At 40.7% G+C, this 14,299-nt stretch overlaps 1 protein-coding gene across 1 annotated transcript in view; it reads right to left on the bottom strand.

Moving 5' to 3' along the window:
• Positions 1-13,313, bottom strand: part of LOC140059127 (uncharacterized) — a 46,514-nt gene extending 33,201 nt beyond the window's left edge. Inside the window, exon 1 of the mRNA XM_072104969.1 lies at positions 13,153-13,313. Within this exon, the coding sequence (XP_071961070.1) occupies positions 13,153-13,239 (87 nt within the window). The 5' untranslated portion in view covers positions 13,240-13,313. The remainder of the gene's footprint in view (positions 1-13,152) is intronic.
• Between the last annotated feature and the right edge of the window lie 986 nt (positions 13,314-14,299).

Genomic DNA, 14,299 nt, shown 5'->3' with positions numbered 1-14,299 from the left:
GTAGAAATCCACTATCTGACCTTTGGAACCAGATTTTATGATTGGAATGAGTCATCAATTAGGAAATACCCATGGAATGTTGCTGTTAATTACAGTGTTATGTAAACCTTTAGAGAGTGTTTCTCTTCTTTTTTTTAATTACTGTACCAGAAAAAAATCTGCTGTCTGTGAATACAATAAATCAAGTTTAAGTTAAAAATGTGATAGCTTGGGCGAAAAAAAGTCCTGTTCCTCTGAAAGTTTTAATAATAAACCCCTACATTGTATAAAAGGGACGCCTTCGGGACCTTCTAAGATGTCGTTTTCATCAGGGTGTCCCTTGAATAGAGGTTGGCTGTAGTATTATTCAGAATATTGACCCTCACTGATTTCATGGAAAAGTGTCCTCTAAATAAAGAGGAGTACTACTAGTCTACTATTCAGGCAAAAATGTTAGTTTTGCATGAAAAAAAACAAACAAATACACTTAAATAATAAGAACAGTATAACATTGTACTGTACAGGGGTCTCCTTTTACTGGTTACAGAATAAGGGCGTATACATTAGGGAGACCTCCAATTAACAACCAAAATAATGAACATTCCTTTAAAAAAAATGAAAATGAGACCTGTACAGAATTTAAAAATGTATTGACCCCTTAAAAATTAATTAATTAAAAATTATTTTTTTGAATACCATTTTAATGTCACATACAATGTAATAGTTATCCACTTTGACCAAAAATTAGATCGAAAAAAATGTATTTAAATAAACCTGAAAAAACTGTAATTTAAAGAAAAATATAGTCAAATTGGCTGCCAGCCAATGGATTTTTGGTTGAATTTAACCATTATTTTCTCATTTTATAAGTTAAAACATAAATTTTTTTCTTTTTTTTTCTATGGAAGTGATTAACTTTATTAAAACTACAAAATAACCAATCAATGTTTGATTTAATTAATCTTCATTTTCATGTTTTTGGGGGACAATACAGAATTTAAGAAATCTTAATTAATACATAGTGAACAATTTTGTAATTGAAATTGTGAGAGGTGAATTGAGTAAAACTATTGTTATTTTATCAGATTTTAATTGACATTTTAACTGGCCAAGCGGACTTGTTATTTGACTATTAGTATATAGCTGGTCTTCCAGGCATTAACTGGCCATTGGCTGGCAGACCAGTTTTATAATTTCAAACGCTGGTAAGTTTAGTAATAATTATTAACTATTTTTGTAGCAAAAAATATTTTGTTTTGCATTCAAATTTGCATATCAAATCGTATTTAACGGGTTCATTCGCATACAATATTAGGGATTTCTGTTGAAGCTTAAACAATACACGTTCCTACCCCTTGTGTATCTTGTGGTCATAACGAACAATTAGAAAGAATTTCTTTTATTATAAACTTGACACACACAATAATGTCAAGGTTTGTGAAATGATAATCATAAAGATAACTTTAAACATGAACATTTTATTTAAGTATTAAAAGTCAACCACTCATTATTTAAACATTAATTGACTACTAGCTATGTCTACATTATACAAAAATGATATTGAACGCAGGCAATAATTTTACCAGTGTTGCATAGCAAAACGCTATACAAAACAACCTTATTGTACACATTTCTAAAATAAAAAAATATGATACAACACTATGTTTCTCGACAAAAAAATCAGTTAGATTACCAATATTGCTAAACAATTTTTTTTTTATTTTAACATTTTTTTGGTTGAAATATGCAATTTTAATGTCACATACTGTATAACTAAAAAAAATTGACCAAAAATTAGATCGGAAAAAAAATAGTTACCTGAATTAAAACTGTAGAAAAAATAGTCTAATTGTTTTAGAGTTGGGTTTTTAAAATCTAACCAAATTGTTCCTTTTTAGTGTATAAAAAGTGAAATCATTATTCTATGTTTTTATTTCTAATGGCATGGAGTACAAAAATTTCACCTGCAAAATGGCCTATTCAAAGTCTGATTTTATTATAATCTTAATTCTCAAATCTCAATGTGAATAGAGAGAATATTTAATTTCTACCTTGAATGAATGTCACACTTTGAACACGACGGAATAAAACATTTTATAGGTGGCACACACTAAAGGTTTGTTCAATTAACGTTCATTATTCACGTTCACGATTGAATATCACTGTTCCGTTCAATAGAACCAATACTGAATAACCCATGATACAGTATGCAATTAACCAATTAAATAGAAATGATACACTCAGGTGTGTATTTAAAAAAAAAAATTACAAACTACAGGTCATATTTGTTTATACATTCATGTTTCTTAAAACAGTACTTTGGTAAAGCACATCTTGGTAGTGAGTGAGTGGCCGAGCGGTTAAGACAGTGGAACCGTAATTACGTACAGTAGCCTTAACATCGGCAGGGGTTCGAGGCTCACTCACTCCATGGTTCTGGTGGTAGAACGAGTTACCCCGGTGTATTAGTACATCACAGCCACTGATCACCAACTGGGCCCTCTGGGAGACCAGTCTTTGACTGAAGAGAGGTTACCCAGTATAAATATAAATTTCAATTCAATCAATCAATCAATCCTGTGTCAGTGAATTATTGGGTCATTCTTCAGTAAGTGTCTAATTTCAGGTTTATAAAAAAATCAATTTTAAAATTTGCATTTTTAAAATTTTAAAAGTTTATTCAGATAAATGAACATGTATTACATGGCAAGCGTATGTTTGGCACAATCTTTATTATATATTTCGTATTTTATTCGTATTTATAAATACATGGTTCTATGTTACTGTCATTTCCGTCACATTTATGGAATATAAAAAGATACAGTAGAAAAAATAACGGTTCAGGAATTATAAAATTGTTTCCATTATTCTTTGATACTATATATTATTTTTGTCTCTATTAATCAAAAAATGATTGTTTTAACATTTATTATGATGTTATACGTTCAAAACCATTTACTGTTCCAAAAAATAATAATTTTCAGAAAATAGTATGACTGTCACTGATGTTTTACAAAATTCTGTTGAACTAATATTACTATCCATTGACATACAGTAGTAGAAGAATATTGTTTATATTTCAATATACCACATAATTGCGTTCATTACTTAAATATTTTAGGATTTAAAAGGATAAAATATCCATGTGACGGAGATGAAACCGTGACGGATATGACGAACCTAAAAAATCATGTGACGGAGATGACTTTAAGATATGATTTGATTATGTTTATTGACCAGAGTCACATAGATATACAATGTAATAACATAATAAAGATATACAAAACAAAATGTACAACAAAAAAAGGCCCTGGCAATAACAAAAAGTCATATCCGTCACGGGCCGTCATCTCCGTCACAACGAAACATTGGGAAATGTGACGGAGCTGACCGTGACGGAGATGATGTATTTAGCATTGGACAGCCTAGGATCACATCGTAGGCATGTCTGACAGCGGAGACGGATTGCATACTTCTAGATACCGTGAATAACTTGTACTTCCAGTTGAAAAAAACCAGAAATTATAATTATTTAATGAGTTCTATACCGTTCGGATATGACATTCAATAAAGGTACGCAGCTGTAATTTTTCTAAAACCTCGTTTTTTTTAGCTTTTTTCCTCTTTTATTGAAAATGATGTGCGGCTAGTTTAATTTCAATATCTTCGTATGTTTACAACGCACAGTCAATTTTGTTCACCGCCGTTCATTAAACTGTAGACGGTACATTTAAATTATGTGACGGAAATGACACAAAACTGCGGGACAAGCTTTTTCCAAACAAAAACTTTAAAGTTTGAGATTTAATGTATGTAGAGATGTATTTCAAAGAATATAATCGCATGATATCATGATTAACTAACTTTTTATAATATTTTCGATATTACAAAAGTTCTGTTATCAAATATATACGGCGATCATAAAATTGAAGATGTACGATCGGGACATAGGATTTTAGGGGGTTGCCTGAAACATTTTTATAAAAATTAACAATATCAATGTAATTATCTTTGTTTTATGTAATTAATTATAATTTACAATATTGTTGATTATGATTTAAGTCAAGAATTTTTATTTTTTAATGATGAATTTTCAGTCTCTATCCCACCAAAGTATCGGGACACGATTTTAGACACTTGCTGAAGAATGACCCTATTATTTAACTGAGTGCATTTCCTATTCGATGGTTTTTATCAGGGAGTTGTAAAATAAAATTATTTTACAACTCCCTGGTTATTTTACAACTCCCTGGTTATTTTACAACTCCCTGGTTATTTTACAACTCCCTGGTTATTTTACAACTCCCTGGTTTTTATAGTGTAATTTGTATTTGTAATGTCATTTCTGCCAATTAAACCAAAGATACCAAGCATTGAATTTTCACCCTTTGATTGGTTGATTACAGTATACATCATTGTACATCATATGAGTCGTTTGTATTATTAGTTATAGTATACTCATAGAAAACTATAATATTTCTATGTTCTACCCAAAACAGCAAATTACTGTAATATCTAATCTAATGATGATAATTACCTATAAATAAGGCCCTAGGTAGGTTTAATTTAATATAAATATTTTAATTAATTGGGTCATGCTAATTCTTGCCCTGTATTGCCCGGTATATGATATAAAATGTTATTAAGTACAATTATATGCTAACATAATATTTAATGTTATTGTGACATTTAATTATTTTAATTGTATTTTATAAACTTTTTGAATAAAAAAATGTGAAAATAATGATTTTGTATTTTGTTATGTTTTGTTGTTGATGCGATGAATGAAAAGTTTAACAATATTTTAATTTATTTTAAAAAAGAAAAATATATCTATAAAAAGGTTAGAATAAGACTAAATAGTGCCCTACAGTATATACCGGGCGAAGATTTAGCATGACTATGACTGTTAATAAATTAAAGATTAGGAACAATTTATATCAGTAGATAGGCTACAAACAACACAATTCACAATACAAAGCCAGGCCTAGCTAGAGATCGAAGATAGTTAATTTGGTCCATCCAACAAGGAGGTATACCTCCATGGTCCATCCATATTGTTGTGAACGGCGCCCGCTGGGTAAACAGACCACCCCTCCGACCGAACGAGGGCGTCGCCCCGATACCTTGATTTGCATACAGGGGGTATGCAAATGTTAACGTGAGGCCTCGACGCCGGCCGAACCGATCTATTCGAAGCAGGAACCAAGGAGAAACGGACACAACCGGAATTGACCAAGATATTTGGATTTACTGCTTTCGGATACTTGTGTGATTTAGGACAAGCGGGACTGCTAAGGTAAGCCTAGTAGCTTTCATTATCAGGCCATTCCAGCACCGACCTAAAATCACAACATTGGCGCTGCGAGCAAAAGCTCGGAAATCTTTTTTTTTGGTGGGGAGGCGGGTGCCTTGATTGCCAGCTGGCATTCTTAACGTGATCGGGTTGATTGCGAGGTATTTCGTCCTCTGCTGAAACTATTAACTTACTTACGGTGCATTTGTTAGTTTATTGAAGTTGGTATATTTATTGAAGATTACAACATACCGGTAAAGTTAATCACGCAGTATTGTGGCATTTGGATACTTGCTGATTAGCGTATCGACGGGGTAGTCGATGCGTACCGGGAGTTGTATTTATTTTGCTATAGTTGAAGGATTAGTGGACAGTTTATTAGGCCGTATCACCTGGTAGGGTACTAGGCGTGGCCGTTGAACTGAGTGGCACCACTAATTTTAAATTTGATTGTTTTTTATTGATAACATCTTTTTCGTCCGTCAGTCAGGTTTTTCATCTTGAGAAATTATATTGGCTGTGCGTATTATTGTGTTAACCTCACAGTGGCATTATCGCTCTCCTTTCTTTGCATCGGGGGAAGGTTTAGTGGTAAGTGTTGTTAAACTGTATTGACGTCTTTTTGAATAATCTAGTTGTTTCTCATTGCAGGTTTGCTGGTGAAATATTTTATTATATTTGCATCTCCAACAACCATTTTGCAATATTGTGTGTGTGTTACTGCATTGACGATATTTTATTCTACTGTTGGGCCTGTAATTTTTATTACGTCTGGCGGTATTTTAATTTGTATCGTACTCTTTGCTTAATAACATCTGCCATACACTGTAACTAGATTAAGGAGCATAACAACCCAATAGAAGAGAGACGATTTTTAGATCATGTCGTCTAATAAGGTTCTAGTTAACTTTTGCCCAGTGCAAGATCTTCATGGAGTCCCTAATGTAGGGAAGAAACGAGCAACTAGAATAATTAAATGGCGGGCTACCCATGGCAACATTACGCCCTCTAATATTAATCAGATACACGGAGTAGCTGGTACTGCCAGGTTGGTGGACTACCTGGATTTTCAGCCGAATCCGAGTTTAGGGGGAGGCGTAGGCCAGATGATTGATAATGTGTCACCTCTAGTGGAGAAGCAAAATAGAGCGGCCAGAAAGGGGTCGCAGGTCTCACAATCTGTAGGTATGGAAGGGGCATATCGGGGGAAAAATGACGGGGGCCATAGTGGTCGATACCACGTCCTCTCATCGCCCCAGGCTACTCCTTTATTAGACGTACCAGGTACGTATTATACTACAGGACCTGTTAGTGTTCCTCGTTATCTCGAAGGTGGGCTTGGGGCTTATACGCCATCCACCTTCGCTGGCCGTTCTGACCAGGATAGGAGTAAGAATAGGTCAACACAACGTAGGAGCTACATCAAAAAGCCATCTCCGATAACCTTAGACTCGTGTTTTAGCTCTAGGGAGGACGAGGAGGAAAGACTCCCCAGGAGACTATCTAAAACCGCTAGGTCTAAAACTAGGGCTCGCCGGCGATCTCCATCAGCCAGCGATAGTGACCTTAGTGGGGATGGTGCTGATACTGATAGTAGCAGGAGTAGAGAGTCGGATAGACAGTCGGATAGACATAGTGCAGGGGCTAGGACAGCAGTGGAGTGTCTTAGGGCTACCCCAAGAATCAGGCACTATGAAGGCCGGCAGGGTTTTTTAGAACGTAGGAGGATGCGTAAAAAAGATATACCTAGGTCTCTAACGTTTAGGGGGAGGGGAGACAACTGGTCCTTTTTTAAGCGGCGGTTGGCTTCATTTATAGAGGAGCAGGAACTCACAAACCGTGAAAGTAAGGACGTCCTTACTTGGTGTTTAGACGGGGCGGCGGCTGAGTTCTATGTGAATCTGATAGAAATGGACGCTGATTTGGGCTTTAGGCAGATCAGTAAAGCTTTCAACCGACGTTTTAGTGAGGACGAGCTCCCCGCAGTCCTCCAAGCTAAATTAGAGACTGCTACGCAAAATGAGGGAGAGACTATAGAGGAATGGGGAGATAGAGTGCTAACCTTGACTAGAAAGGCGTTTAAGGATTTACCCAAGGAGTGGATCCAAGAGCAGGCCGTAGTTAGGTTTTGCATTGGGTGCAGGGATGCGGAAGTAGGTAGGCATGTCATGCACAAGCACTGTTCAACTATTCCCAGAGCTATTAGGGAGTTTGAAAAATATGATAGTTATAGGGGGTTATATAGTAAACGTAAGAGTAAGGTTAAGGATACCGTGAAACCTCATGTTAGGTCCACGGTCCGTACTTCTTTTGCACCCCCACTATCTTTTCAGCTACCTTCAGAAGACCAGGACGATACCGAGGGTGAAACTGGCGATGAGGTGTCCATTCAGCAGGTGCGAGGGAGGCCTATGAGGGGAAACCGTGTAACGTTTCAAAGGCCAGCACCAGCTTGGGTTCCTCCGGAACCCGCACCTACTGACGGCCAGAACCAGCCTCGAACTGTGACGTCGGTGCCACCCACCAACAATACTCCTACTACAGAAGCCCGTTTGGCTACTGTGGAGGGTAATTTCCAGACGTTGAATACCAATCTGGGACGGGTGGAGAACACCGTGAACACGGGGATTGCCGCCATGCGGAATCAATTGGATCAGCTCATGCGTTTCCTGAAACCAGGCGAACTGGCTTGTTTTGAATGTAAGGAGGTGGGACACTTCCGCAGGGAGTGTCCGAGATTAGCGAGCCGTTTGCGTCAGGTTAGTGGCAATGAGCCGGATCCGTTAAACGAGTAAGGGTTGGGTCAGAGGGCCGACGACCTAACCCGGTTCCAGAAGCTGGCCAGAAAGAGGATGATTCGTCGACTATCCCCAAGCTAGGCCCGATGGCCAAGCCTGTAAATACAGAGGGGGTAGCGCCGGATCCTGTGACGATCATTGAGCCGTCTGCAATTAGCTCAGGGCTGATTGAATCATCTACACCGACGACAACCAAAACTGAAGAGACTCAAACCCGGATTGTTATCAATAGGGTAAAATCATTGAATGCGTTGCATGCAACTGCTTTTGTCAATGGTACCAAAATTGACGCAGTCGTGGATACTGCAGCGGATTTTACCATACTATCCGATAAGGTTTATAAAAGTCTAGATCCGGCACCACCTGTGGTGTCCACCCTGTCCTTTACTTTGGCAGGGAGGGGGACATCTATGCCAGGGTCGAAGGTGGGGCCGCTACAATTTACATTGGGAACCAAAGAGTACCATGAATTCTTTTATGTTGCCCCCATCAATGACGATATGCTCTTGGGTGGTGATTTTCTTCATCCACAGGGAGCCGTTATCGATTGTGGAAATTTGCTTTTGGCAATTGGGGGCAGTACCATATCTCTAAGAGGGGATTCACCGGTGGAACCTAGGGTTGCCCAGGTAACGGTGGCTAAACGGAGAGTAATTCCTCCTCACTCAGCCGCTCATGTTAAATGTAAACTTGTGACTAACAATGTATCTATGCCTGATTTCTTTATAGAGCCAGTTCCAACTACTGACGATGTGGCGATACCGGCAACTTTACATCTACGCACTGATGCGCCATGCATCTGTGTCATCAACACATCTGATCACTATCTTACTATGAAAAAGGGTAGACAGATAGGTACGGCCAGGGAAGCTGAAGGGGTGAGTGTGTTCCAGACGGGGGTGACTCCGTCCGAGGATGCTTTGTCGAATCAAGCGGACGATGACGGTAACCAACCCGAGGGGGTGCCGGCGCACCTAGTGGGCATGTTGGACTCTTCGAGATCTAATCTCTCAGGTGAAGAGGCTGACGCGCTCACTAAACTATTGGTTGATTACCAGGATGTCTTCGCCGCTCATCAGTTCGACATTGGCACCTTTGGTGATATTGAACACAGCATCGACACTGGAGATGCCTCACCGATCAGGCAACGGCTCCGCCATACTCCTCTGCGCTTTGTGGGGGAGGAGGAAAAGGAGATAAAGAAGATGTTGGAGGCTGGTGTTATTCAACCATCCATGTCTGAATGGGCGTCACCGCCTGTGTTGGTCCGGAAGCGTGATGGTTCTGTGCGCTTTTGCATTGACTATCGAGCTCTCAACAACATCACGACTAAAGATGCGTATCCATTACCTCTGATTCGTGATTGCCTTGACACACTGTCGGGGAATATCTGGTTTTCTAAACTGGACGCGATTTGGGGGTACTGGCAGATTAAGATGAAGGATGAAGACCGTAAGAAGACAGCGTTTATCACCAAGCATGGCCTGTATGAATTCGTGAAAATGCCATTTGGTCTTACCAATTGTCCTGCAACCTTCTCCCGTGCCATGGGTTTGGTGCTGCGGGGATTGGCGTGGGATACGGTATTGGCATTTCTCGATGATATTGTCGTGCTAGGTAAAACGTTTGAAGATCATCTCAGCAACCTCTCTCAGGTTCTGCAGCGATTTCGTGTTAACAACTTTAAACTTAAACCTAAAAAGTGTGTTTTCTTTCAGAAACAGGTTGAATTTTTAGGGCGAATCGTTGGGGAGGATACGGTGGCAGTGTCCGATTCGGATATAAAGGCTGTTCAAGACTGGCCGACACCTACCAATCTGAGAGAAGTACAGCAGTTCTTGGGGTTGGCTAATTACCATAGAGAGTTCATTGAGAACTTTGCTGGTTTAGCTGCACCTCTATATGAACTCACTAAAAAAGAGGTGAAGTTTCACTGGGATGAGGAACAACAACAAGCGTTCACCGACCTGAAAGCTGCTCTCGTTAAACCTCCTCTACTCGCCTTGCCGAACGGGACTGATGAATTTATTCTGGATGTCGACGCTTCGGATCAAGCGCTAGGAGGCGAGCTGCTCCAGGTGCAGGAAGGTAAGGAGAAGGTAATTGCATACGCAAGTGCTCGTCTAACTCATGAACAACGGAACTATTGCACTACACGCAAGGAGTTGCTAGCAATTGTGTTCATGACAAGGCATTTTAGGCACTACCTTCTGGGCAGACCTTTTAGAGTGCGGACTGATCACAACAGCCTGACCTGGCTCCTCAACTTCAAGCAGCCACAGGGGCAACTCGCTCGGTGGATCGAGGAGTTGAGCCAGTACCACCTGTTGATTGAACACCGCCGAGGGCAACACCATGGCAACGCTGATGCTCTGTCTCGCCGACCCGAAACTCATAACAGTAGCCACGAACGGCCTGCGCTTGAAGGGCTTCCCTGTGGGGGCTGTTCGTACTGTCAACGAGCGGATGCGAGATGGTCAGCGTTCCAGGATGAAGTGGACGACGTTGTGCCCATCGCGCACGTACACCAGGTAGCCGTGGACCACCTGGAGGGTACTCTGCCAGGGGACGATGTTCCTTGGGACCCCGGTGGACAAGTAAGTATAGAGGTATCACGGACTGCTACTAACGGTACGATTCAGTTTTCTTTCCTACAGGACGATGATGGTGGACGAGTGGCTGCAGTACAGCTACGGCCGAAGGGAGCCGAGTGTTGGGGTTACTCACTAGATGAGCTACGGCAACATCAAACGAGTGATCCTGACTTGGCACCTGTTCTGGACTGGTTGCGGAATGGGGAACCCTCCGAGAATCAGCTGTTTATCTCCAGCGCTGCCACCAAACACTACTGGCTGAACAGGCAACGCTTGCATCTCACGGAAGCAGGTATACTGTTCATCAACCGAGCAGAGGGTACCGGACGACTACTTGTGTTGCCCAAGGAGCTACACGCCGTAGCTTTTAGGTTACATCATGATTTGCCGTCGGCGGGTCATCAAGGGGTCGCCCGGACCAAGTTCCGATTGAAGGAGAAGTTTTTCTGGTACGGTATGGGCGGGGATATACAGAGGTATGTACAGACTTGCAATATTTGTAATAGAAGCAAGAAGGCTACTCGGCAAGGTCGACATCGGTTGACTGAATTCCAGGCCGGCGTTCCCATGGAACGCGTACATATCGATTTCCTCGGCCCGTTACCAAAAACTGAACAGGGGAATATTTACGTTCTTATGATGGTCGACCAATTCACAAAATGGGTTGAGATCAGCCCGCTCCCGTCTCAGGTTGCGGAGGTAACCGCTAGAGCCCTAGTAAGGGACTTCTTCTCTAGATTCGGTGTACCTTTTCAGTTACACTCAGACCAGGGGAGAAATTTTGAGAGTGAATTGTTTGCATCTTTGTGTAAAGTTTTACAGATCCACAAGACCCGGACGACAAGCTACCGACCGTCGGCTAATGGTCAAGTAGAGCGATTTAATCGAACACTTATGGATGCTGTACGATGCTTCGTTGGGAAGAGACAACGAGACTGGGATGTCTATCTCCCGCAGATTGCTGGTGCACTACGCGCCACGGTGAACCGCTCGACTGGTTTTACTCCAAACATGCTGATGCTGGGCCGAGAGGTTAATTTACCAGCTGATCTCATGTTCGGAGAATGCCGGTCCACTGATGAGCAGGAAGCCGCTATCTACGTTGCAGATTTGGTGAAAGCGACCCGTGATGCCCATGGCATCGCTAGGGATACGCTAAAGCAGACTCAGAAGAGAATGAAACGGGACTATGATCTTCGAGTGCTGGAACGTCCATACCAATGCGGGGACAAGGTCTACGTTCTTGACAACGCTACCCCTCGGGGGAAGTGCAAGAAATTGTGTCCCCCCTGGAAGGGGCCCGGTATTATTACTAACGTTATTAGTTCTTGTTTATTTCAGGTGCAGCTGAGAAATAAGATGGTGGTGTTAAATCATGATAAGCTGAAGCCCTGTCGGGATCGACAACTTCCCAAATGGCTGGCTGATTTTCATTTACCCCCTCTCTCTTCACCTACAGATCCGGATGCAGGACCGTTGTATTGTCTATGTCGCCAGCCCTGGGCCGGCTTATTTATGATACAATGTGATTATTGCGAGGTGTGGTACCATGGTGCATGTGTGAATATTGCACCATCTGAGGCCTTGGACATCGACTTATATCGATGTGCGGACTGCAAGTCCTCGGTTAACAATTAGGTACTCGCGTTTATTTTCTCTTCTCTCTCAGACAGGGACCAGGTGCCGTTTGCTGACGGAAGCAGGGGACGGTGCTACCGGCATGTCCCACGGCCATTGACTATCTGAAGAGATCGTTGGGAGCAGTCTACATAGCTACGGGTATCGGGTATTTTTTCACGTACGAAAATCACCTGGTTTACCCCCGAGGTGGACCCAGGACGGGGTGCCCGCTTTTCAAACACGGGAGGAGTGTTGTGAACGGCGCCCGCTGGGTAAACAGACCACCCCTCCGACCGAACGAGGGCGTCGCCCCGATACCTTGATTTGCATACAGGGGGTATGCAAATGTTAACGTGAGGCCTCGACGCCGGCCGAACCGATCTATTCGAAGCAGGAACCAAGGAGAAACGGACACAACCGGAATTGACCAAGATATTTGGATTTACTGCTTTCGGATACTTGTGTGATTTAGGACAAGCGGGACTGCTAAGGTAAGCCTAGTAGCTTTCATTATCAGGCCATTCCAGCACCGACCTAAAATCACAACAATATCAAACTTGGTGACACCGACAGTCAACTCAGTCCCACATACCTAGTACAGTACTACTATCTAGGGGCCTACTGTAGGTAGCTACCTAGTCCTAGCTAGCTAGGCCTTTTTAGCCACTAACTTGAGCCTATAGCCTACAGTTACACTGTACTGTACTCCGTTCCAGTACGCTAGCCACGCCTAGCTAGCTACTTATTAGTAGGTAAGGTAGGCCTAGACTGAGTAGTAGTAGTGTAGTAGGCCTAGGGCTAGGCCTAGGCTACTAGGCCTAGGCCTAGGCTAGGCCTAGAGTCATAGTGGGTTTTATACACCTACCTTAATTTGAACAACTGGACTTGAATTGACTATAATTATTGATGATTGGATAAATATAAATATAATAGTGCAATAAGACAATGCCATTTAGTATAAGTCTAGCATTACATTAAATTAAAATAGCACTCTCTCTGCAACAAGCACGTCTTTCTCCTCCTAGGCGCGGCTACACCAAAGATACTATAGCGCCACGAAGTGGCGCAAGATAGGGAACTCCTATCTCTTATACACTGCGCATGAGTGAAATTCCATGGGCAGCCATTCCGGCAAGCAAGTTACGCGATCACATACCCCGGAAGTGTATAATAAACCATTGAACCACATCCACGTGTGACGTGTTATTGTTTGTTCGGGAAGTTTTCTCGTGTTGTATTGGGTAAATTGTAGTGGTAAGTTTTTAGAATATATATTTTTTTGTTAGTAAACATTAACAAAATTATTAAATTGTTGTTTAAATTTAGTTCAGGCAGGCGTTTCTCTGCGCAATCCGATCTAGGGCCTAGTACTAGTAGTAGTAGGCCTGGGCATATTTAATGCCGAATACTAGGCCTAGTTTAGTTAGTATGATTAATAAAAAAAAGTCTGGGAGATGAATGATATTGATTGGCGTCTTGATGATAGATGGATCAAACAAGGCTTGGATGGATGGAAGATTAAGAAAAAAACTGAAGCTGTTCGGGAATTAGGAATTTTTAATAAAAATGTACAAGACAATATAGCGTTTTATTAATAATAACATTAACAGAAATAATTAAATGTAATGAAATCAAAAATCGTGAGGATGTTGTTATTGTTGTTAATTTGTCGTTGTCTTGCTTTACATGTTTGTTTGTCTTGTTTTGTTTCTGTTTGTTTAAACTCCAATATGATTACAATTTCTTAACTGGCTACCCGTCACAAGTTTTTTTGGAGGGAAACCTCCAAATGTTATTACTTTCTGGGTGTTGCCTCTTAATTATTTATATTTAAATTGTTATTTTGTTTACTTTGAAATGATAAGAAATAAATGTTATTATGAATGAATGAATTGTTTGTTTTTTTTATTTAATAAATTTAAATTATAAATTTGATCCTCATATTTATTTAGTTAATTAATGTAAACATTTTTGAATACTTACAATTATTAATAAATAGTATATTGACTTTT

This window comes from Antedon mediterranea, chromosome 9 (assembly GCF_964355755.1).
Source record: "Antedon mediterranea chromosome 9, ecAntMedi1.1, whole genome shotgun sequence".
NCBI classification, from domain to species: Eukaryota; Metazoa; Echinodermata; class Crinoidea; order Comatulida; family Antedonidae; genus Antedon; species Antedon mediterranea.
This window is presented reverse-complemented; position numbering and strand designations above follow the sequence as displayed.